Source organism: Phalacrocorax aristotelis, chromosome 10 (assembly GCF_949628215.1).
Source record: "Phalacrocorax aristotelis chromosome 10, bGulAri2.1, whole genome shotgun sequence".
Lineage (NCBI taxonomy): Eukaryota > Metazoa > Chordata > Aves > Suliformes > Phalacrocoracidae > Phalacrocorax > Phalacrocorax aristotelis.
The window spans coordinates 20,091,985-20,117,356 of NC_134285.1; the positions used below are offsets into that span (position 1 = coordinate 20,091,985).

Sequence of the window (25,372 nt, forward strand, 5' to 3'; positions counted from 1 at the left end):
ACTGAGTCTAGAAAGAGGAATGGAGATGGAGAAGGGCACAAGGATTGGGAGACCCATGTGAAAAAGTACTGTAAGGAAAAAAAACAAAGCAGCAAGGAAAAAGCAGCAAAAGGGGTAGGTGGGAGCATGCTTCTGTAGAGCTTTGTGTAGAATGTTAATGTATTTACAAGTTCATACTGTTTGCTGCATATCTCTAGGTTTGATAGCTGTGGGGTGGGATAAATGAACAAGCCAGATTTGCCTTCTGAATTTTGCTTCCTGCTTTTCACTATTTTCTCAGCAGCAGATTATGGTTGCTGTTATGTTCAAGAGAGCTGCTGCTTGAAGGGAGGCAGCTGGCTGCCTCTGGGTTGCCATAGTTCCCAGATGCAGTGCCTCACCACTTTCTCCTGGCTGAAAAGCTGGGGTGGGAGGATGACAGCCTGTTCGCTGTCGATGGGAAGCATCTGTACCTGTGTGTGACTTCAGTACCTGGGAGTAGTGCTCCTGAGCCTTGTCGCAAAGGGGGTGGCACTGGGGGCAAGTAGGGAATTTGTTTTTCATTAAAATCTCCTCAGACTGCAAAGTGGGGGTTCTGTTTTCTTTTTGCGTGGCATGGAAGTAAAACCTTTTAAAATGTCTTCTCATGAGGTGACAAAAATGGAAAAGATGCAGGCATTCAGGATCCTGGTGCTTTTGGCATTTGCCTCAGGTCCCGGAGACCGAAGTTCATGGCCATTGTTCAAAATGGCAGAGCAAATGAATTTTTACAAACGAGCAATGAAGAGGGGAAAGCCCCTCATTGAAAACTCCGTGGTGAATTGGAGTACCCGTGAGTATGGTGGCACTGATGGGTCTTGAAGAACTTGATTAAATCCTCTTTGGATTCCAAAGTAGTGTGTAGGATTTTATAAATGATAGTGAAGCACCACCTCTGTTTCTACATCAGTGTAAGTATACTCAGCTACGTAGGAAAGATGGGTGAGATGAAAAGAATTAGTTAACTGAGGTTAAATGTCAAAGAAAAGGCTAGTCATTTTACTCTCTAGTAGCTGAAGATGAGATACAGTATTCTGTAACATAATGAGGAATTTTCTTTTTTAAACTTTTTTAGCCACATTTCTGAAGAAAGTGAGACCAATGAGATCACACTGTTTGTTTCCTTCTCTTAAATGCTTTTGAATCCACTGACCAAATTCAGTCAAATTCCTTAGAAGGTTCCTGGAGGGAGTCCAAGTAAAATATTAGGAGTACCCTGACTGCAAAAAGTACTGCCATATAAGCTTAACTGTTATGACACGCCAGAGACTCCATGGTTTGGTGGGCATTAGGAAGGCCTTGCCCGTGGGGGTAGTTGCAATCAGAGGCTGCAGCTTAGCCACTGTTAGAGGATGCAAAGGACATGTAGGCTCAACTTATCCTGCTGACCATGGAGGGACTTATTATGACAAATCCTTCAGCAGCTGGTCAGATAGTCAAATAAAGGTATAGGACCAGAGACGAGTCTGTGCAAATATCTCTGCAGTTGCTCTCGCCCACAGGCGGTCTTTGTCAGGCAGGTTTTATCTTTTTGTCATGGGGCTTGTGATGGGATTGAGTTTCTGGGAAGCTGTTTCTGTGTGTGTCTCTCCCCACCACAGACAGACACTGCCTTTGCCGTGAGAATTTATAATATCAATAAATTGAACTGAGACTTGACCCCAGCCTCGCCTTTCCCTTTTTCAGCTGCATCTTCATCTGGCGTCTGAGCTCAGAGATGACCATCAACATGCGGCAGCGAATGTCTGACATGAAGCAGAGAGGGAAGCAGGCAGAAAAGTCTCCTCCACACAAGGGAGCTGAACTCATGAGGTGAGCAGAGCAGACTGAGAAGAGTTTTGGCTTTGTAGGGTTTAACGTGAAAAATGTGGCACTGGGATTCAAGTGCAAGGATTCTGCTGTCTTCACTGGTAGTGTCTTCCAAAAGTTCTCTTGCTCTTCTGTTGGATTTGCCATGGTCTTTGTGCCCTCCTTCTTTGGATATAGATGCCTGACTGTGAACTTCCAGACAGACTTACTAGTGTTGCTTCACTGATTGCAATGTGTATGCAATACCCCTTGTGCCTTAATTTAGTTTAATGATGTGGTCAGAAACTGAAATAAGCAGTTTACCTAGCAATACTGAGGTTGCTACACACCATCCCCCCAGGGAAACCTTGCTCCTTCAAGAATGAAGTTGTCTGGATCGAGGCTGAATGCAATTTAAAGGCTGTTTTCTACAGTGTCAGTACTAAGTATACCTGTGAGCTGTCTGAGTTTGCCATGTTGATCATAATTCTGAAAGAATCCTTACAGTTGTGCTGTTTCTTTGTTAACTATTTTCCAGAGGCTTTGAAAAAGGTCATCTAAAAATAATTATAGTATAAATAATAAAGATAAAACTAATTTCCATGGGAAAAGTTCTTGGCAGCTAAATCATGTTGTTATTTTTTGCTCAGTAAGCAACATACCTAAAACCAAACTACCACAGCCTACAAACTGAATAGATCTAAATTTATCTGGTGACCTTTCTTTAAAAAGTGGTGCTTAAACACAAACCCTGTTTTTAAACAGAACAAGACCTGTAGGGGATTGTGGATTATTAATGTGTAATGTATTTGGTTTCTCTGTAGTTAGTCAAACTAGTCCCAGCTACTTACTATAAGTGATGCAGGAGAGAGTCTGGACCAAGATGATATGGGATCAAAGTAGGGAAAAAAAGGATAAACACAGATTTTTGATGTGTCCCACAGTTTTCCTCCTCTAAATGACTACAAATTGAGTTCTGGATATAAAAGAGCCAAAATATTGGAGGACTTACCAGACTGGTTGTTGGAATATCACAGGGACCTTCCCACTCGCTTTGGGAGCTGAAACAAGTCTGTCTGCATAATTTCATTTGGGAAAGTCTTGATCTGGTCACTTTGAAATGAGTCTTGTCTAATAAGTGCTTTTGGTAATGATGCTGGGAGAACTCAGGAAGCCTTTTTTCTAGCCAAAATTCTGGAGCTGTCAAGCAATGTGCTTTTTATAGCAGACTCTCCATTATTCCAGCAGCTGCAGTCTTACCCTACCGAGGCTCAGCCTGTGACAGATAATCCCAGTCCTCTTCTGCATTAGGTGATACTTGTTTCCGTCACAGACGCGTGCTGAAGGGCGGTGTTAGTGCCATGCCAAGCCCAGTGCTTTATTAAACTTGTTTGGTAACCTCTTTGCAAGCCTGGAATCTAGTTGTTTGGTCAGCTTTGAAAGCTTGTGTTCAGTTTTGATCAACCGCTGTGGTCACTGGAGATCAGCAAAGACGTAACTCCAGAGCATTTTGGATTGGGACTGAACATGGAGGAAGAGCCTACTGGACCAGCATTATTGAGGTGGGAGAAGAAAAACTAACGAACTCGAGTAAGATTGGTTTTCTAGATGCCTTGTACCTGTTCTGATTGTTTCCAAAGTCTGTCTCTGCAGGTTGGTAGAGACTGGGGTTGCACTTTGTGATGTAAAACTGTTGTCTCAAAAGGACTCACAGTAGTATAAGAAAGGTCCCTGCTTGGTGATGTGTCATTTGTTCTACAATGTTTTCTCTAGAATGGTATTGTTAGAACATCATTCTCTCCAAACCAAAGAGTCCCAGCCCCTCCAAAAACTTCTGGAGAGACTAAAGTTTCTCCTCTGAAGGATTTCTCTGACTTGCCTTTATGGGACGTTGGATTGTTTTGGAACTGATCTGACCTGTATGACCCACAGTCCTCCATAGTGCCCCTGAAACCGTTTCAGTTCTGCCTCTGATTGCGATAATTGCAAATGTGTGCTCTTCTCTCATCTGCTGAACACGAGGAGCTTTGATTGTTTGGTATAACAGAACTTGTACTCATCTGATATTGCTCATACATTTTGGCTTTGAGTCATTTATGTTTTCAGAGAACGAACCATGTAAAGTTCTTTTAAAACAGTTTTGATTTTGATCCAAGTATGCATTTATTGTTTAGAAAAGCTTATCTCACATCTTCGGAAGGGAAGCTTTAAGTTCATTTTGCTGTGGAATGTTTGCAAGGCTTATAGTCATGTTTTAGCTGAGCATTTATGTTTTTTATTTTAATTTAAAAAGTCATGTTTTCTGTGACTTTTATTGAAGCCCTAGTATAAATAGCAGGAGACAGAAATAATCCAAATTAAATAGTCTAAAACTAATATATGTATGCTGAAGAAATACTGTGTGCCCTCATATTTGGAAAGAGGAGCTTCTTATCAAAATCTCAATGAGGCTTTGTTCCAGTCTAGGAAAGCTGTGTGGTTTCCAGGGCTCAGAATGAGGCAGGCTTTTGATGCCAGATCAGAAGTGGTGCCTGAGTCTGTGCTGAACTACTGCAATTATAACATCAGGGAAACTCTCAAGTCCGAAGCACTGGGATCTTTCTGTGAGGAAAAGCAGGGTAACTTTCTTTATAAAACCCTTAGGCATTTGGGGAGGGAGGGGAGGCAATTTCCTAGTGATCCCTACCACATAGGATGTAACAGTTTCATGAATAGGCCTCGAAACCTGAGGGTTTAAGTAGCACAAATCAGAGTGGGAATCCTGACAGCATATCTCTTTAGATGGATAGTTGCCATTCTTGGCTGTTTTGTTTTGTTTTAAGAAAAGAAAGAGGGGTTAAATTCAGGACATGCAAAAGAATACAGAGAATCTAATATTAGATGTCTTAATACTAGAACTCCATAAAGACATGTGGTACTGTTAAGTCTGTATATGTGTCCTGAAGACTTTCTAACTGAAGATCCTTCCCTGCCATTGACACCGTACTGGCAAACCCTTAAAAAGAGGGACCTGAAGTGCAACTGACTCTGCCCACCCGTACAGAACAAGACCCAGGCATAGTACTAGAATGGGATAGTTCCTCAGCAAAGGAAGAAGACAAGAGAAAGGGTAATTAGAATCCTTGCTCTGAGTCACATGTGTCGTAAGAATTGGACATGTCTGTTCATGCTATTCTGGAATAACTACTCTGAAACATTCATTCTGGTTTAACGCTGCTTTGTTGGGGTTTGGCGTAACCTGCTCTCAGCAGGAATTCAGCAAAACCCAGAAGTCTTATTCCTTTGCTTTCAGAATGCTCTAATGTGGTGCTTATTTGGAAGCAGCTCCTGTGCTTGAAACCCCACCCTACATTACTCTGACTTCCATCTAAGCACGAACAAGAACTGAGGAAGAGTGTTGAGGAGATGTGTGCAACAGAGGGGCTTAGAAGAAAATCCAAAGTACATAGAGGAAGGCAAGGAAAGAGAGTAAAGCCTGAACTGAGGGATTGACTTGGGCAAGCACTAGAGTTAAAACACTCAAGACCTTGTGAACCTACGTTTCATTTTCAGGAGTATCTCGGTTTCAAGTTAGTGGGCATAAGATCCTTTTGAAAACACCGTTCATTTATCTTCCTTCAAGTGACAGGACTGAGTTTGAAAAGCACATTTGAGTTGTAAAAAGGAGGATGTGGAAAGGAAGTGTGAATTTTTGCTGGGATAATGCAAATTACATTTGTATCAGACACATGTGACTTCATAATTTGCTTGGCACTTCCTGTGAGGTATGAAACAACACCTGTCCAACTTCCAAAATATGTTTTGCATTCTCTTACTCAGCTCCTTTGAGAATACTGAAATGTACTTTTTCCCCCTTTCCTAATTTTGTCAGTCACCACCTGATGGACAGAGGTCATCTTTCTATTTGTAACATAAAACGCAATCCTCCCTTCTCCATTTATGCCAATGACAGTACATGCCGGAGTTTAGCAAGCGCATAACCTTGCCTTGCCGTACCACCTCATCATAGTGAGGTATTCAACCAGTTAGATGTTAAAATGTCTAATAATCCAACTCTTCTTCCTCAACAAACTCCTCAGCCGTTGTGAATACAAGCAGCCAAGATGTCATCAAAGTTACTGATGCAAAGTTAATATTGTCTACCATGTGTAAATGTAATATACCTCATAGGATTAAATATGGCATAACCTCAAATGTATTGTGGTACTTGACCTTTGTTAGGATTCCCCTGCTTAAGCACAAGAACCTGAGAGTGACAAGATGGACTGCAGAAAAGAGGAAGAGATTGACAAACTCAAATGTGAAAAGTAAACGAGGGCAGCCAACATGAAACTGTTTCACTGGAGGACGCTGCAGAATGCAGTCAGTTTCATTCTTCTCTTTGCCCGAGCACCTCAAAGCTCGTCTGAAAGATTCGGGTAGTTATTGCTCAGCCACTCCTACTAAAATGGAAATTAACGTTCTGCCACTGTATGGGAAAAGATTAAACAGCTTAACTACTTCTTACCATATTTCAGTGCTGCCTGCTATCTGTCAGCTGCAGAGGAGGTTTGTTCCTGGCCAGGCTGTATTTGGTGGATGAGCTATTTTTAGTTCATGAATAATGCTTGGCACTCGACACCCACCAGTGATATCCTATAAATGTCACTAATGATGAGTTTGGCACTCTAGCTCAAGGACATGGAATGGGCGATACTCAAATTTGTTAGGGATTTTTCATGTATTCAATTATTGTCCAAAGTGGGTTAGTTCATTTGGTTCTGTTGACCGAAGGGGTGAGGGGAGGAAGGGGAAGAGGAGAAGAAAGAGAGAAGATAAAGTTTGGTGTTGGTAAGTGTCCTTGATTGGTATTGGGGAATTCTATGCTGGGAGTGCCTCCGAGGTCTGTGTGAGAACACTTTGATTAAAGATCTGCCTAAAATATGTTCTACTTTGTTCCTTGTGTCTGAAGGCTAAAAAAAGGCAGCACAGCACTTTTATGGTGAGTGGGCTGTGCCTGCCGGTTCTGTGTGGTGCAATCCTTGATATGAGCCTGTCTCTTACGTGATAATTTGCCGTATACCCAATTGCTGTCAAACAGGTAGTATGTCTATGATGCTTTTGATGTGTAAAGCAGTTCCACAGAGGAAACGCATAAGAGTGGAAAATATTTGCCTTTCAAATATGCTCTACCATCTTGACCTTATGAATTCGCAGGGCCTGAAATGGAAGACCAAGTTTCATTCCACTCGACCTTCTCAGACTCGTTTACTTTCATTCTGATTTCTGTCATCCGTCCACACATATGAGACAATTGCTATGGCAGGGTGTACGCACCTTTGAACAGGGTTTAACCTGCTCTGTCTTTCCGAGATGGGTTTTGCTAGAATGAGGGTTGTTTGAAAGAGTCAAGGCAGCCTGCTCATGTGGATGGAGATAAGGTGGAAAACTGTCTGGTGCAGGGATTGAAATGGTGGGCAATTCCTGAGATAGACCATAATACTCTTTCCAATTCCTGCCTTCCAGGCACCAGTCCATCTCTGCCCTGTCCTCTGTGCCTGCACTCTCATCAGACAGCGACAAGGATGGTGAAGACGAAGGGAATGATGATGATGAGTTACGTGGGCTGCAGTCTTTCCACATTCAGTCCAACTGCAACACTGAGAGAGACTCAGGTATAAATGGGAGAGGGGCATGGGCAGGGATGGGCAAAAATGACATGAATGTAAAGTGGGGAGAAGATGAGAGATGCTGGCTTAGGGATAACAAGATATTTGCAGAAAGAGAAAGACCAAGACAGAAACAGATGGATCAACATCAGTGAATAATGTGGAGTTGCCCCGTTCCTTCATCTGAAAAGGGGTACATTTCAGAGTTCTCTGATTGGAAATTCAGTTGTTAAATTGCCAAGTTTCTTGCTAGTTCCAACTGGCCAAACAAATTTTGAATTAGTGTTCTGGGCTTGGATCTACAAGCTGTTAGAAGTCGACAGAAGCCAAAAGAGATATCACAGAGGATTCTAGAGATGTCTGATAAAACCCATTACTAATTTGAGGTATTTTTACCACAGACGCTACAGTGTCTTGGAGCGGGGTTTTTTCCCAAGCCTTGGGTGGGTCACTGCACTGTGGCAAGTGTTCTGCAATGGGTCTGCCGAGTCAGTGAAAATCTTACACAGAACAGTTCCTCCCCGTTAAAATTTTGATACAATGATTTGGTAGGCTATGGGAAAGCATATGTTGGCAGTGATCTGCTATTTGAAGAGGTGTAGGAATGCTCCCTTTGAGGAAAGATGAGGTAAGAGGTCTTTAAAAAGCTGGACTGCTGGCCAAGGATGTCAACTGGGTATATACCTGTTTCCCTTTCCAGATCCAGACCTTACTCTCTCAAGGAGCCTTTCCCATTGGGAAATGAGGGTGAGTTGCTAAACCTTCAAATTGTATTCCTTGTCACAGGGAAACTGGAAAAGAAATTCCCACGGGGATTAAAAACTTCATTCTCACTGGTGGGAAAGGTGCAGCTGTGGTGGGAAACTGTTGAGGAGCTCCTCTGAAGAATGACTTGGGAATGGCAAAATATAGCCTAGTTAAGAGATGGCTTCACTTGGGATTTTTACGTCAGTATCTTTCCATCAGGTGTTATGCTTTTGTCCCCTTCATTTCTAGCCTGAATGTCACATAGTGCTGAAGCTGATGATATGCTTGGATCCAAGTGAGGCCTATAAATGTTCAGTTATGCAAGATGCAGCAACAGAAGTTATCACCTTTACAAGATGTCTTTATGATTAAGGGAGGAATTTTAAGCTGTCTCACCGACAGCTTTGGGGCTTTTATGGAGACGGATAAAATTGTGTTTTTCTGTGGGTCTTTTGTTTTCTCTCCTATTTTTCTATCAGCAGAACTCAGTCCCTAAGACTGTCTTTCTTTCAATTTCCTTCAGGCCAAAGAGATAGCAGCAATCCAGCACACAGAGGCACCAATGAGCAAGATGCCCCGGCAGCGTGGGCGCTGGTCTCAGCCAACCAGCAACATAGAGATGACTGTGAAATCCATGCTTGACTTGCGTCAGTTGGAGTCTTTCTCTGTTTCCCGTTCTCCAAGTCGAGACTCGCTGTCTCAGAACAGCAATGGGGATGACAGAGAAGAACAGGCAGATATTCCTGTGCACATCAGCAAAGTAAGGGCAGTACTACTCTAAGGAGGTGAACCTACTCTGAGTGCATCAGTCCTGCCTCTCTTTATTATTACCTATATTTATTACTACCTGATGCCATTCTTTATATCTCTAGAGGTGACTCTAAATGTCTTCTGAGAAGCCTGTTCAGATAACGCTTTCGAAGTTAGTACTCCTGTAATGTGACTGGCTTTTCTGCCGTCTCGTAGCAGAGCCTATATGGGATCAAGGTTTCTTTCCAATGCCAGAGGAAGGCCTCATGTTTTCTTTTTAGCTCTTTGATTATTTTTGGCAAAAAAAATCTGAGCAGCTGAGCTTGGAATTACAGATGTGTACTTGATTACGTGTTAGCTTACTCTGCTGGGGTGCAGTTTCTCGACTCCAGTAGCCACTGAAATGTGGCTCGTATGATGCCCTTAGTTGTGAGCTGTGCTAGATTATTAAATTCTCTCTAAAACATATCCAGAATCTCAGTATTGAATGGTCACAGTATGTAATGCATGCTCATACCTCAGAAGGCTAATGACTGTTTTCCAGTAGCAGTCTGTCCTGCTGTCTAACTTCATTAGAATTTTTCCTGCCTTTATAACTGCGTGACTGAGGAAAGGATTGGGCTCGCTGCATGCCGTAAATCAGTGTTTTTTCAGATGTGGCCCACAGACTTCTCTGAATGGTGTCCGATCAGTCTATAAAAAGTAATGAAAGAACCTGCTGCCACATGGCTTACACTCCTGATGTGTGGTCAAAGGGGGATGGGGGAGTCCAGTACTTTCCCAGAGAACTTTAGGGGATTGCAAGCAGGTAACAAAATAGGAAACTATGGCAGTAGTCTGTCAAGTTTAGTAGGTAAAAGGAAAGACATAGGAGTGCTGTGCTTTCTGATCTCAGATTTCTGGTCATATTCTGTGCTCTAATGCGTACTTTCTAGCTCTGCACAGCACTTGCTGACTTAAGGAAAGACACTGGTAATATCTAGTTTTCTCTCTCTTTTTTTAATTTTATTTTTTATTTATTTTTAAAAAAAAACAGGTTGGCAGCTCAATACCCCCCCAAGATAACCGGTCTTGTGTGCGACCCCAAGTGATCCGGCTTGTGCCTTGTGAAGAGGGGATTTTCTCTCAGGAACTGGAACCTTCTGAGAGTGAGGAGTGTGTAATCTACCCTGAGCAAAATGAAATCCATCCCACAGACCCTAGCAGGTTCAAAATAAGCTCTCTGCTGTGCACGGCTTAGATGTTTCTGTTTGTTTGCTTGTAGCTTGCATGGTAACTTGGATGAGTTGACTTACTGCCTGATTGATGCCAGGCATGTTTTGCTGAGAGTTTTATGCCAGCCTGATGCTAAAGGAATCTGAAACTAAGAAGGCATCATTAAAATAATCTCTCATTGGAGGAAACTGCTCATTAGCAGCCTCCTCCAGGTTTTTTTTGTTGAATAAACTACTTGGGAGCAGCCTTTTTGCTTTCTCCCTTATCTGGATTGAAATAAGCAAGGGAAAACTTGGAAGCTGGAAAACCACCCAATAGTGACGTATGTGTGGCAGTGAAATGTCTGCCCAGGAGAAATGATAGGACACTATTATGACAATTTCAAACCTAATTGGGCAAGAATTTAACAAATGTAGCATGTGATGACCCTGTGGTGGGAAATAGAATGGTTTGCATGAGATAGATGGCATTGAAAAGGATGCTGGAGACAGTGAAGACCTTTTTTATTCCTGTGCTGTTTCTTCTGGTTTAGTTTTACCTTGTTTAATTTTCCGTTTCATTCTGTGCTCCATTTATTTTCCTTCCCTGAATTTTATTCTTCCCTTCCCCTCTTAACCTGATGCTAATAGCTGTTTTATTTCCTCTGTTGCCTCCTGCTCTGTTACAAAAAGTGGGCTAATAGCTTTAGACAGGCTTTTATGCAGAAGCGCATGCAAAGATTTTGCAGTTGAAGTTGCTAGGTTTCTCTCAGTTTCTCTTTATTTACATTTTTTATTTTGTTATGATAACATTTGGACAGAGCAGACACATGTGCTGCTCCATCACGTAAGAAAGGGAGGCCCTCTGGTCGTGTTGGATACAGACTGGACACATCTCAAAGAATGCAGAGTTTGCAAGCTGCCAGGGGTAATTGCCATTCAGTTCTGTTGAGTGACTTCTGCATCCTACCTTGCGTTGGAGTACATCTGAAACCAAAGTATTTCATAAAGTGGAAAACTGAAGTCCTCAGGCATCAGCCAAAAGAACACTGCTGGTGTCATTTGACAAAATCAGACTCATGAAATCACAACAGAAATCAGGAACCCTGTCCTACAATATTGTGTTTTTGTACGATGTTCTTCAGGAAATTAGTCTTGTTCAAACCCAGAATTTTCTCTATTTTGCAACACAGAAGTTGCCCAAAGAAGCAGGTCATAAGCGTGGTAAAAATACTATATTAGAGCTCAAATCTATGGCAGACTGGAGTTTGTCATGCAGGTATAGGCCTGGTTTTAGTCCCTTTTCATTATGTAAACCTCTACATCTGTTCCTCACCTGTGCTGAAGATCAAGCCAGGGCAGTGCTGTGCTGGTGCCTGGTAATCATGGGAAACGGCCAACACCCAGAAAGTCAGACAGTCCCCTTGAGACTTCACTGTCCAAGCTTAATGAAATGCAAAAAATATACTGTGTAATGATGAGAGAAATCAACTTCTTTTTCTCTTTAAAGCCTTACTTTTGTAATCAAAGGTGTTACTAACACAGGTAAGGTCTTATTAAAGTTAGAATGTGCTTCTTTACATGTAAACCAAATATCTCTTCTAGTGCTGTATCTTTCCTATCTCTCTTGTAGTGAGTACCAGGTAAAAGCATTGCCCCACGGGAAGCTAAGTAGAGGTTATCACAGTAATGGATGCCCAGACAAACACAGTCCTGACAGTGCCTGCTCTGTAGATTACAGCAGCAGTCGTCTGTCCAGCCCAGACCATCCAAATGAAGGTAAGATGCAAAGACATTACAAGTATATTTATATGTGATGTGGAACACTGTGGAAACTTGCTAGGGTTGTTCTGTGCCATGCTTATCAGTTGCTATCCTGATCTCTAATGCCTGATCCTCTTCATGAGCTGAGCTGAGGTCATGCTCCTATTAGTCTTGCTAGTACTCCTCTAAAGATTCAGGCCCACTTGAACAGGCACTTCAGTGAAGCCACTGTAGAAGCAGGAGTTGGTTAAAGTGCTCTGTCCCTGTGTGCCTCTGGATTTCTTTTCCTTGCTAGGTAGGGAGACAGATTTAGTACTGATTATCCCATAGGCTATGCTGTTTGTGGGATATGGTAGGTTAGAGAATTACACTTAATGTGGACCAATTTTCTGCTTTAACATTCCAGGTTCAGTTTAGGATCTTCGCTGAATATCTTTTTTTAACCTGACTAATGTTACTGTTACAGCATTGGGGTTTTTGCCTTTTCCCAGATTCTGAAAGCACTGAGCCCCTAAGTGTGGACGGCATCTCAGACCTGGAGGGAGAGGAAGGAGAGGAGGATGTGAGTACTAGCATGCCAGAGGGAGAAATCCCCCAGACACCCGATCAGGAAAAGTTCCTCAAGCAGCATTTTGGGACCCTGGGCAGCACTGATGGAAAAGGTACAGCTCTCTGCTTGCTGGGGGGATTTTGTGAGGTCACTCCAGATTTGTCCCTTGTATAAATCAAACCAGGCTACAAGTTCGGCTAGGCTTTCGTGGGTGTGTGTGTACGAGGCAGTAAAAATGGGGAACCAATGTAGAGAGGCCTAAAGAAGAGCAACATCTGTTAACTCACATCAGTCTGTGTGTAAGTTTGTGAGGATGAGATTGGGGTCTGTGTCAGTTTGGGCTAAGTATTGTCCCTGGAATCCTGAAGAGACAGACATTCTTTTGTTCCTGGAGTAGTTTTTCCTGTTGTGTATGAAGGTGCTAACTGTGTGTTCACCGCCTCCCCCCAGAGGTGACATGTAGTGGCCTCTAGTGGTATATTAAGGCATAACAAATGTCACAAAAGAAAAGGCTGAAATGCTGGGTGGAGGGAGAGAATAAGAGGAGACATCAGAGTGGCAAAGGAGCTGGTTAATCTTTATCGACCAACTCCAGAACAAAGCGTATCTTTCTAGAATTGATAATGGTTGCAGGCAGCAATATCTATGTGAGTTGTCTCTTTTTTTTCTTTCCTTTGATTGGTTTGTTTTCTGCTTGATGCCAGTGCCTCACAGTCCTATAGACAGGATAGGACACAAAGGGAAGAGAAAAAAGAGGAGGCGACCCCTTAAGGAGAGTAGCAGTTTAAGGCAGAGTAATCTAAGTGGAATAGAAAAGGCAAAGGCAATGAAATGTTTTCATTCTCTGTGGTTTTAGCTCAAAAAAATCCCTTTGGATATGGGGGAACATTTGATAGTCTCTGTGATAAGAAAATGTATATGTCAGAATGTTCTGTAACTGAACTGCTTCTTTTTTTCTCTCCCCTTTAACCAAAATTTTTAGGTGGCTCATGTAGGAATCTGGAAAGAACTGAAAACCTCAGCATTTCCTCTCGCTTTCTTTCCCAGTCCTCGGCTCTCAGGTATGGCTCTACTTGTTTTGAGTGTTTCTGTCTGTTTTTTGCTAGTGTGAGTAGGTCTCATGCTAAGCCCTGGATCAAAATAGTTGAGCAAACTTCTGGCCTTAGTGTGCCTAGGCACAGCAAAGTATTAGCATAGCCCCTGGCAGGCTGATTGCAGATCCTTGTGATTTGGACAGGCCATCCTGTGTCACTTTATCTGCTCTATTTCTTCCTAAAGCATCACTGTTGTTTTGTTCTCTTTCCTCTTTCAACGATGTGCTTAATTGTTTCATGATTAATGCTGTGATTGATTAAGCTGGAGGAATTGCTAATCGCCTAATTTACTCTTCACTGTTTATGCTCTGTTTATTCTTTTGCATTTCATTCAGCTTGGACAATGAAAGTAGGCTTGTCAACTTTTCCTTTGTTTTACAGACCTTTCTTATTCGGCTTTGTTTCTCAGTCCCCTGCCTTCACAGGGTGCTCTGGTGTCTCACACAAAGCCCCATGGGGATATTATTCTTCAAAAAACCCCTTTACTCTAAAGCACCCCAAAAGGCCTCCCCAAGCTGTTTCCCTTGTTGTTAAAAAAAAAAAAAAATTCCCAACAAAAAAAAAAGGAACAAAAAATGAACAAAAAAATGGGGTAAATACTTTTGCTGATTTGGGTTCATAAATGTTTAAAACAAATAATCCTGTATTCCTCTAAAATGACAACATGAAATCTCAGCTTAAATTAATTTCGTTGTAGAGGACTGAACAGATTTGGGTACATCTCCTATGGTTCACCAGCTGTGTCTAGATTCACCATGTTAGGGAAATTTTTTTGTCATTGCTGTATTCAGATGCTGTTGCTGCTGTCAGGAGCGCCTCTTCTTAGTCTGACTCATGTTGGGATCGTATGTTTGGGAAGAAAGCCAGTGGTTAGCTATTATATAAGCTTCTGGAGAGTTGCAATAGTGAGTGAAGGAACTCAGTGGTGCGCTAGAGGTGTAACAAGACAGGTAGTTTTAGATTATGAAAACCTCTGGGCTTTTAACCTGTTCAGGTGTTTGCATGTGCCAGATTAAGAGTTGCCTCCATTCAGAGGTAAGGCCACTGTGCATGTCTAAAGTAGAGGGGAAGAGGAAACGAGGCTTTCTTCTTGAAGATACTGACCAGCTTTCCTAGTAATTATACTTTCATAATGTTAGGAAAGTATAATTACTTTCTTTTAGGGTATCTTAGAATGGAAAAGATTTCATTGTTAGTAAGGTGAGCTGAGAGAAAAGATCTGCCTTTGCCGAGTCTTCCCTCTGCCTGGAATTTTTCCTTCTCTTTTGCCTTCACCTTTTACAGTGTCCCCCCAGAAACAATGACCAAATGCTGTTTGTGATCACAGAGCCTAATGTCAAATGCCTGACTACCAGTGCTTCCAGGGATGAGCAGAATGAAGCGGTAACAGCCTAGGGCATTTTTGACTTGAAAAAATCCAGATAGGGAAAGGCTCTTTATCCCAGAGAAACTGGCTTAATGTGTGTGCCTGTTTGTCCAGGGCAACATATCTACTTGTTTTAACTGGGATTTCTTTATCATGTTCTCTAGACGACTGTCACTCTCATCATCAAATCTGATACTGGATTCAAGGCCAATCGAGCCACCAACCCAGACCAATCAGTTTACACCAGACCTGTTGAAAAATGGCAGCAGCCATCCTGGTGATGCACTGGAGGACAGCCAGCTCCTGGACAGTGTAAATTCAAATCGGGCTGTTTATGTCCAGAAAAAACGCAGATCAGCTTTGGAGGCCAGCAGAGTTGGTATGGCTCCTGGACGGGTTATTGCATCCTTTCCAGAAGGCCCTGTGAATGCAGTGATGAGAAAGGCACAGTCAGTTCATGACCTCGTTCATGAGGGTAAGGACACAGGTTGGAATGATGGTATAAACCCGAGAATGAAATAAGGAGATTTGAGCTTGAGTAGAGATTTAAATTAAGCTTATGTCTTTCTGCATTCTGAGCTACAGGCTTTTCATGTCTTCGAACTCTTAGCCTGTCAAAGGAAAATGTTTTTAATTTGTAATGCAGATGGTAGGTCTCCTAATTCTGAGTCTGTGGTATTTGCCTGGCAGCTCTGGGAGGAGCAATGCCAAGGGTGAAATGAACTACTTGCAAAGAAATTATCTCTTGCTGTGGGTGGTTGCTCCAGGCCAGGACTGAAACTCCCCAGGGTGGGGAGGAGAGGAAGAGGAAAGGAGTGGGGGCAGTAAGAGGGAGCTTCCTGTATCCATGCACTCTGTGTGAAAGAACTCAATTTTTAAACAATCAACTCATGAACCATCAATAAACAAGCATTCAGTTTGTTTTAAAAAAAACCCAAAACTTTATGACCAAAACACCATATAAAAGTTTCTGCATGTTTCCTCTGGCCTCTCAATTAACGGTCACCGTGGTCTGAGGTCTTCTGGCCATATACCTGAAGCACAAGTGTCTCTCATCAGGTAAGCAGCAGTGTGTGAGCAGGATGAGGGATGGGTGACAAAGAAAGCTGTTGAGGCTTGGTGATAATTAACCTGAAGTAGTGGTTCTGTACACCTCTCCCAGGGGCTGAGCTGAGGCATAAAGGCTGGAACAGCTGTGTTACTTTCCGTTTTTGGAATTCACTGCAGGCTCTTGTCTATTTTTGGTATGTTTGTCTGTTTAATTTTCACAGATAAGGGTCCTGGAGTTATATCCTCTGCCAAGCAGCGTCCTCAGACTCTTATGGTGGTTGAGAAGGATCCCAGACCTAACAATTGCAGGGTGTTATCAACCAGTATGTTGAAGATGGATGGATCTGGTGCTCTGCTGGCCAAAGATGTCAGGGCTGCAAAACCAAAGTCCTACATGAACCCCACAACCAGCTTCCGAGCTAAGATGTCAAGGAGCATATCTGTGGGGGAAAATCTGTACCTTGGTTACTCAACTGAAATGTTGACTGATGGGAGGACTAGCCCTCCAGTGGCAGAGAAGACACAGTTTAGTTCCACAGCAGATGCTGAGAAGATTAAGCTACCAGTGAAAGAAAATGTTCCGGTGAAGCCAGCACTTCAGCCTGTTGTAAACTGCTCATCTCCCAAGTCCTTCCACGTCAAGTTGGCATCAACAAACCGAGCACATCTGATTCTTGACATTCCCAAGCCATTGCCTGATAGACCTACCCTGGCCTCCTTCTCACCCACTACCAAAACAAAAACCCTGCTTGAGCCACAGTCTCCGCAGTCACCTGCTGGGGCCTGTAAAAAGAAACCCTCTTTTCCTGAGGTCCGAACCTCCAAGAGGGAGAATCAAACTGCTGGGCCTCTGATGCCTGGTAGAGAGATCCCAACAGGACTTGCTAAGGAGAGCCCAGTGGAGAGTCCAGTCTCAAGGTCAAGTTGCCAGGACGAGCCAGGGGTCACTAATCCAAAACTGAGGGAGTTGTCAGAGGGCCGGCATCTAAGGTCTCCTGAGGGTACACTGACCAGGTGCAGGGAGAGGATCACCGGCATCGCCTGTGTGCTAGACAACCAACCTGGACTTTGCCCACTAGACCCCAGCAGGCTGAGGTCTCCTACATCTATAACTGCCTCGGCACAGGTCTCAGGTGTGCATGGATACCCGTCTCTTATCTTCCCCCTTCTTTCTCCTGTCTTTGTGAACCGCCTCACGATCCCATCACATTTCTTTACGTCCAGCTTCTGGCCTGTCTCGTCCTGTCTGCACCTGTCTCGTTCCATAAGCCATCCCCTCAATGGTGAGACACTTCTTCAACCTGACATCTTTTTCTCAGTCTTTAATTTCCATTTCCTCTGGGTCTTATGTCTGAAGGTCCTTTTTAGCTGAATGTTTCGTAGACCTCAGCACTCTCATGTTTTCAGTCATACAATTGCATGTAGGAGCTAAAAGGTCTTTCTGGTCAATGCTAAAAGCTGACATGCTGGGCATCCCCATGAATGTGTGAAGGCTACATCCCTCATGCTCCCCTCAGAGCATGTCTGACCAGCAGATGAAGTGCAGGCCAACACGTACTAGCTGAACCTACTGAGCACAGATAATAATGACGGTTATGCCAGGCAGCTCAGGCTTTACTTTCTTAATGTGCAAGTGTGCAGGGTCTGGAAGGGTTTGCATACAGTTTTCTTGCATGAGATGAGGCTTGATCAAGGTTAGTTCCTTGCTGTAGTCACCTGCGAGAGTGAGAAAGTCCCTGTACTGCTATCGCTCTGCTTTGAGGACGTGCCTGCAAACTGGGCATGCAATGCACGTGCAGGCCTAGCCTTTGGGTTTAAGCATAATGAACGTGGATTAATTTTTGAATTTTGAATTATCTCTAGTTTAGAGAAAAAGGTGCGATGTGAGAAACTGCTGTTTTACCTGCTGAAAATAGCTCTTGGATCTGTTACAAGCCCTGGTTGAAGGTACTTCAATCAAATGAAAACTAGCAGGTAACTTCAAACTGAAGCAAAAATCCTGCCCTCCAAGGCAGGAGAACCTCCAGCTGCAGAGAAGACAGTTTAGTCCCATAGCATCTGCTGCAGGACTAAAACCTCCACAGGTTTTTCTTTTTGTGTCACAACCTTAAAGGAAATACACCTTCCTGAAATACTGAGTTGAGTCGTGCAGTAGGAAGCTGGATGTTAACCACTGCACTGATACCTTACACCTTCAGGGGACTATGCAGCACACAGTTTTTAATCCTTTTTGCTATGTTATTCTTATTCATATCTGAGAAGGGCCGCCTCTGTAATCCTCTGATTAATTACTTTCTGTGGTACCAGGCTGCTCCACCATTCATTGCAACGGTTAAGCGCAATACTGCTGCACCAAAGCATCGCAGAGGGATAATCTGGTTTTGATGCACTGTTTATTTTCCATTTTGCAGTTCCAGAGGGATCAAATGCCCTAATATTGAAGCATGCATGTAGAACAGGAAATGTGGTGTTTTGCCTGAGGGACCTGCTGTTCCTATGCCACAGGGTAGCCGCTCTGTAGAACAGTGAGTGCATCTGAAACTTTCAGACCCTACCCCCACAGGGTTGAGGTTTCCTCCAACAGCAGATGCAGCCTGGAGCTGTGGAATCACATTCTACAGCAGAGAAGTAACAGTGCAGTTGTCTGTACGCTTTAGGCTGTTTTCTCTTCTAGACTTGGGAATCAAGCCACATATCACATGGTTTTTGGTCAGTTGCTATGAATCTTTGTTTTGCAGCATTAGCACAGATAGTGCAGAGAAAGAGCAATTCTTTTGCAGCAGTGATGATTATTTTTTTTTAAAGCAGTTCCCAACACATAGCATGCCGTGACAGAATATTTAGCAGCTTCCTTTAGTGAGTTAGGATGATTTAGCGCAGTGGAACCCCAGTTGTTTTTTTTTTTTTCTCAACAGACAGCTGTCAGCCTTCAAATTCTTGCAGACATTTCCCACATGTTTAGTGGTAGATGCTAGAAAAGCTGTTTAGATCCAAGTTGACTGTTGCTGTGAACAATTTACTGTGGCTTCTGTGGATCATAGTGTAGCAGTTTAGATCAGAACTGTAGGGTTGACAGAGACCTGCTCTGCTTCTGACTTGCTCTATGACTTTGGGTTTCCACTTAATTTTTCTGTCCTTCCATTTTCCCGCCTGTGTAACAGCTGCAGATAAAGAGACTTAATTGTTTTTGTTAAAGCATTTTGACATCTATAGTTAAAATGCTGTAGATGTGCTTAATACTGATGCTGTGTTCAATATTCTCTGCTGGTTTCTGAAGAGCTCTGCTCTGCACACCCGAGAGGCAGAAAGCACCTGTTACTCAAGCACTGATGATGTGTTTGTGACCTTTCTCCAGACTGGCAGCTCACAAAGCTGGAGACCAGCATAAAAAAGATCATCAGAGGAGAAATCCAGAAACGATTATGTGAAGAAACAGCTGGGTTTAAAACAAAGAGAGGGGAGAAAGTGGGGTGGGGGCGGGAAAGAGGTTTAAAAAAAAAGGGAAAGAATTTTGGACTGTACTGAAGCCCACTGTGCTCAAACTCTACAAGGTTGGGTGATTTTGGAACGAAAAATGCAGATGGAAGGATTTGTTCATGCACCTTTGTTCTTTTAGATGTGTTTATGTATAAATAGATGTTTTTCTAGCTGTATTTGTTTATACATCATCTAGATGTATTCATAAAATTAGGTAAGGTCCCCTCCAGCCTGTTCAGAGATGATGTTCTTAGAAGTGCAGAAATAATAGTGCTAATGTGACCAAGTTTGTTTTTTAGGTAACTAAAGGAAGTCAAGTGGCCTTTGTTCAGGTCTTTGCAAACTGAAGATAACTGCAGATTGTGTGTGTGTGTCTATGTACTTTGTTCATGGTTTATGTCTAACTCGTGAAAGTGTTTATTAAAACATTGCAGGCCTTCAACTCTGATGCTTTGGAGAGAATATCCGGTGGGGCCGGGCAGAATATGGTGTTCTTCAGTTACTTGCTTTTGTTTTTCATTTTTGAATTACAGTGTATTAGCAGTGCACATCCTGGGTTGCTCAGAAATGTGATTCTCTTGTGATCGAGTTTGTTTGTTAACACTCCTCTGGACCTCAGTCCTCACTAGAGAACACTGTAATAATTCATTATAATCCTTCATCCTCAGTGCTTCGTTGTACGCTGTGCAGAAGATACATGAGGGGGAGCATGTAGATTTCTGGCTAGGTGGAAGCTAAATTAGAGGCTCCTCAGATCAGTCCCTTTTGCCGCTAGAAGCCTTCATTCAAACTTGTCTTTAATTATTGAGAATGGCATGGGTAATATGTGAATATCCTTGGTGTAACAAAAATGTGCAATCTGAGAAAAAACGTTGACTTTGGAGAGGCTAAAGACTGGAAAACCAGGGACGTTTGAAACAAGCAGCATCTCTAGGTAGTATGAAGGAAAGCTAATGTAGGACTTGCCTGTTGAATGATTGGCTCAAACCAGCCCTAAAAACTCAGTGAGAAGTGTGTGCACATGGTCTTTCAAATAGATAGTTAAAAAAAAAATGTTTACTTACCCAACTGTGAGATATTAGATTGTGTCTGTGCCTTAGTTTGTGTTTTTATTTTTTCCTCCCCTTCAGAATCGTGCATCAGCATAGAGCAGTGTGAGCACGTGGTATCCGAGCTCCAGGACAGCATGCGCAAAGCCATTCATCTTTACCGCGTGGTGAGTGACCTCGGACACAGGCTCTGGTACAGCAGGTTGGCTTTACAGCCCATGAGCATCAAATGTATGTCCTTGCTGGCTCAAGGTGTTCTCTTGACTGGGTGTTCAGTGACGCAAGCTGCCTGGTTGTCCACTTGACTGCACCTTAAGCTTGAACCAGGGATGCAGGAGCTCCTGATTTCCAACTTTTAGATTCTCCAATGGCTTGCTATGGTTCTCTGAGCAAATTAACTTTTCAGTCTGTGTAGCATCTCTGTAAACTGAAGACAACAGTATGCTCTTTTTCAAAGGGGTATTAGGGAATTAGTTAATATTTATACAGTGCTTGAGAGATATGAAATATTATAGGAGCTTTTAGTTTTATTATCCCCATCTGTTCTCTGTCTTTGATGCCTGGGAAAAGGATTAGCAAATGTGAGACACCACGGGAATCCAGCTGTGAAAGGGAGCGTGCAACCACTCGCCTGTCCCTCTCACTGCCAGACCAGAGTTAAAGGCAGAGCAATTTTACAGCTCTTTGTTTCTTTGATTAGCACTGATCTGTCAAGTCTCCAGTAATGAGCTTGAAACTTCCACAGTGAGCTTCTGCCATGTGGTCCTCTGCAGCTCTGGCCTTAGTGCTTGCATTCGCTCTCTGACCTCGCTCTGTTCCTGGGACAAGCTGCATCTGGCAGACAGGAAGAGGAGGCTGTGGCCCTGTGCCGCAGCTGGGGAACAGAGCACCTCCCAGTAGAAGGGGAACACTACCCAGAAACGTGCTTCCCATCTCTATCCTATTGGAGTAATGCCTCTGGATTTTGTGCGAGTAGCAGTATTGGATGCACACCCTGCTATATGACTAAATTGGCCGTCTTGAATGTTGAAGAAAAGGACACTTGAGTGGTCTGCAAATCTTCCCTTAAGGGCTGAAACTACTTCTTACTTGGTGCTCTACCTAAAAACCCCAATGCATTCTTTTTTTTGTTTGTTTGTTTTACTTTTCCCTCTCTCTTTTCAGGTCATAAATGATATGGAGTCTTCTACTGACAAAGATAAAATAGCAGGCCTCCTGACAGAAACATTTTCCTCCATGAAGAAAGAATTGGATTCTCTGAAGGATGAGGAAGAGCTTCCACAGGTTAAGGAGGTACTGGTGAAGCCACAAGATACCAGCAGCGCACTGAATGAGGGATGTGGTGCCAATCTACCAAGTCCCAAGAGTCTGGGAGATGAGCAGACACTAGCTTTGCTGGAACAGTACTCAGAGCTATTGTTACAAGCTGTGGAACGACGCATGGACAAAAAACTCTGAGAGGGGTGGCTTTCAGGTGTTTGTGAACACACAGAAATAATCCCAAGAAGAGGACCACAGAGAGCGCTTCGGACCGATGCTATCATTGCACTGGTCTAGGGCTGGTGGGGACACCTTTATAAATTGATTTCCTCAGGCCCCTACAACTGACTTGCTCTAATTCTTAGTGATGTGCTGGCCACAATTTTAGTATTTTTTTTTCCCCAAAGGTCTTCAACTTCCTGTCTCTAGACAAAGTCTTGAAAGAGGAGTTTGGAGAATTCACCTTGAAATGTCTTCATAGCCAGGAGGTCAGGATGTTTGGCACCTAAAGAAACAAAGAAAATCCAGTTTATCCAAGAAATTCTGAACTGCTGACTAAAAACAAAGGAGTCCAAGTGAAGCCAATCTCTTCCTCTCCAAGGCTTCATGAGAATCAAGAAGCAGACTTTTTATGGGTTTATTTATTAATTTATTTTTCTGACTTGCTCTATGTCACATTTGTGGCTGTTATCTTTGTCCTTTAACAAAAACTGTCAGTCCCTTTGCCATATCCCAGCGAGAAACAATCTCTGTATTATAAACCCCCAACAGGGAGACAGGCTGGAGTGTCTGTGCAATTAATGAACTATTTTCTGCTTAAATCTTGTCTTGCTAGTCTGTTCTTTTCCTGCCTTAGTTTTATTACCTGGTGTAATCCTGCTGTTGTCATGACAACCCTGTCTGCTTTTTTCCTCCTTTCAAGACAGTCCCCACACTGTGTTTTATCTGAGTTCGCCTCTGGGGGGAAGGCTCTGCAACCCTTGGACCATGCTTTGGAGATTATTTAATGAATTCAGTAGTGGTATTTTTAATCTGGAATTTGACGTTATATTGATACTTCAGACTAGGTTTTCTGCAGCCATTTTAAAAACGGGATTTAGATACAAATATGAAAGTTTGTTTCAGCTACCTGTCACGATTAGGAATTGGACCGTGACTTTGATGTTATCATGCCTGGGAAATTTTGGGTGATGATTTATTTGTGGAGCAGTGACATGGAAAAGCTGGTTTCCATCTCTTACAGTGTAACTCTGGATTCGAGAGATCTTCAGTGCAACAGCTCATTCATGTCATTTGTTCATTTCACTGTGACAGGAAAATGTTTTCTTCTTCCTTGTCCAGGAAAATGGAATATTTACATCCCAAGGAAGCTGTGATTCTCTTACCTTTCGTAAAGCTATTTCAACTACCCACAGAAAATGGTTTCCCAAAAACTTCAGTCAGGATATTTTGGGATGTGATTACCACCATTTCCCCTGCCCCCAGCCTGCTTTTCATGAATTTCTCATCTGAGAAAAAGGAAATTTTCCCTTCTTGCATTTCTGTGTGCACCCTGTGGAGCTTCTCTAAGCCCATGCTAACTTGTGCTTGTTGTGGCTTAAAACTGTCCAGTGATGATTTTTTTTTTTTTTTTTTTTTGGTCAATGATAAGCTAAGAAACAGAAATTGAAATGAAATTCTTCAGCACCTTCCCCTTTACTCCCACTTCTTTCTGTAACAGGGATGGATATACAAAATGCTTTATTTCTTCCTCCATCTCCAGTTTGTCTTCTATTTATTTTAAGGCAGAGCGGTGTAACCCCAGTTTATCTAACTAATGCAAGCAACAACCTTTCAGTAGGAGAGAGACTGCTAGCATCTCGGAAGTCACTCAAAGGTAGCCAGACTTCATCACTTGGTTCCACAGGTTTCAGGCTTGAAGCAGTTTTCTTTCATTTTACTGTCCTGGCTGTCATCTCTCTGAAACCTTGTGGCACTCAGAAATGTGGTCTGTTGACTTCTTGTCTTTCTGTGACTGGAGATCTGCAGTGCAGCCTTTTTTCTACTGGGCTGGCCAGGCTGGTGTAGGACGACCTATTTCTTCCAGATAACTCCGGAAGGGCTAGATAATCTGCAGTCCTTGCTCTCCCCCTAACAAGTTTGCTGGCTGATCGCCAGCACTTCAGAGTGCTCAGGAGTTGGCATTACGGGGAGCACTTTGAGAGCTTTTCAGCTACTTTTTCCCGTAATTTAAACCTGCCTAATCATGTTTCAGGTGTCCTTGCTAACCTTTCCTTCCATGGGCTTGTACTGAAACTTTACAAGTGTTATTTTCTAGTCCTGTCCTAGCATTGCACTAGGCTGGATCAGCTGGTGTGCTCAGCCCTGTGGGCAGCTTCTTGCACAGACAGGTTTTGCAAAGGACGGCGGGCTGAAAACCAGAGAGAAAATTTCTGGCAGTTTCCTTGAGTGACAAGGTGTGCTGGAGATGCCGTGAGTGCAGTGGATGATGGTGGTCATGTTGAGTCTGTGATGGAGTTAGTGTGGGTCAAGCTTGCTTTTGAGGTGGATTAGTTCCTCCACTTTCAGACTGTGAACATATGTCCTAGTATACAGGAAATTTCTTGCCGTACTGGGGCCACAAGACACTCAGGTAAAATAGCAGTCCCTTCAACCCAGGTATCTTTTGGTACTGGCGATAATGGTTTGAGGGTCCTTTATATTACTTCCCTGTGCAATTTTATTCCATTTTATTATTTAAACTTTGAGGCAGTGACAAAAAGGGTCAGAGATGCTACGTAAGAGCCAGTGGCAAGAATGAAAATCCCATTACAGAGCAACAACCAGTGAAGCTGGCGAAGAGATATGAAAGAAAGCTCCTCGGAAATGAGTCGTGTGAAGCAAATCTGATTTTTAAGCTGATCAGGGTGTGTTTTGCTTCCTGGAATGGATTTTGCTTGGGGTCATAGCTGCATACAGGAAACCAGAGGTAAAAATCTGATCAGAATGACGGTAAGAGAAGCGCTGAGCAAGTAGATCAGCTGGAGGATGGTTGTGTAGTTTAAAATAAATTAGAATAGTATATGTAGGACACACAGGAAAACAGAGTAGAGGTAGAGATAGTCTTGGCCTGAGGAACATCATTTGGCTAATACCTGTGAAAGATATAGTACAGAAAGGCTTCAGGAAAGTAGATTTAGGACTGAGATGGTGATCTGTAATTGGAGAGTGAATTGGAAGGGGTTTGTTTTTAAATATGTTCTATTGGGCCTCTTGTTTCTTTGTTTGCTGTCCTCTAAGCAACTGTTTTTTCTTAGAAGGCAAAGTTGGGAGCTGTTTGCTGAAGGCTTGGATGTTAAAAATTGAGTAGTGGAAGCCCAGTAAAGCAGCTGCTGGTGCCACAAGTTCGTTGCTCAGAGGGGTGAGGAGATAGTGTTGCTCTTTATAATTTGAGACTGATCCAACTGATTCTTCCCTGCTAACTTCCTATTGCTGGCAGTAGGAAATATTCCTAAAAATACTAGTTTACAGAGCAAAGAGAGCGTAAATGTGTTACATTTTGTTGCGCTTTGTGAATATGTTTCACCACAGGCTGTCCATTGGGCCAGGTAGAGAAATATTGAATGGCAACTGCCTGGG

The 25,372-nt window shown here is 42.9% G+C and overlaps 1 protein-coding gene across 3 annotated transcripts in view; it reads left to right on the forward strand.

The window, feature by feature from the left end:
• MAPKBP1 (mitogen-activated protein kinase binding protein 1) overlaps positions 1-23,502 on the forward strand; it is a 97,813-nt gene extending 74,311 nt beyond the window's left edge. Inside the window, exons 20-31 of one of the 3 annotated variants that reach the window (XM_075105628.1) lie at positions 1,705-1,830; positions 7,312-7,460; positions 8,155-8,201; positions 8,725-8,961; positions 9,988-10,157; positions 11,778-11,923; positions 12,400-12,570; positions 13,441-13,519; positions 15,083-15,393; positions 16,190-17,101; positions 20,576-20,661; positions 21,659-23,502. In XM_075105628.1, the coding sequence (XP_074961729.1) occupies positions 1,705-1,830; positions 7,312-7,460; positions 8,155-8,201; positions 8,725-8,961; positions 9,988-10,157; positions 11,778-11,923; positions 12,400-12,570; positions 13,441-13,519; positions 15,083-15,393; positions 16,190-17,101; positions 20,576-20,661; positions 21,659-21,952 (2,728 nt within the window). In that variant the 3' untranslated portion in view covers positions 21,953-23,502. The remainder of the gene's footprint in view (positions 1-1,704; positions 1,831-7,311; positions 7,461-8,154; positions 8,202-8,724; positions 8,962-9,987; positions 10,158-11,777; positions 11,924-12,399; positions 12,571-13,440; positions 13,520-15,082; positions 15,394-16,189; positions 17,102-20,575; positions 20,662-21,658) is intronic. The other 2 variants (XM_075105629.1, XM_075105630.1) reach the window with 2 other exon arrangements.
• The last annotated feature ends 1,870 nt before the right edge of the window (positions 23,503-25,372 follow it).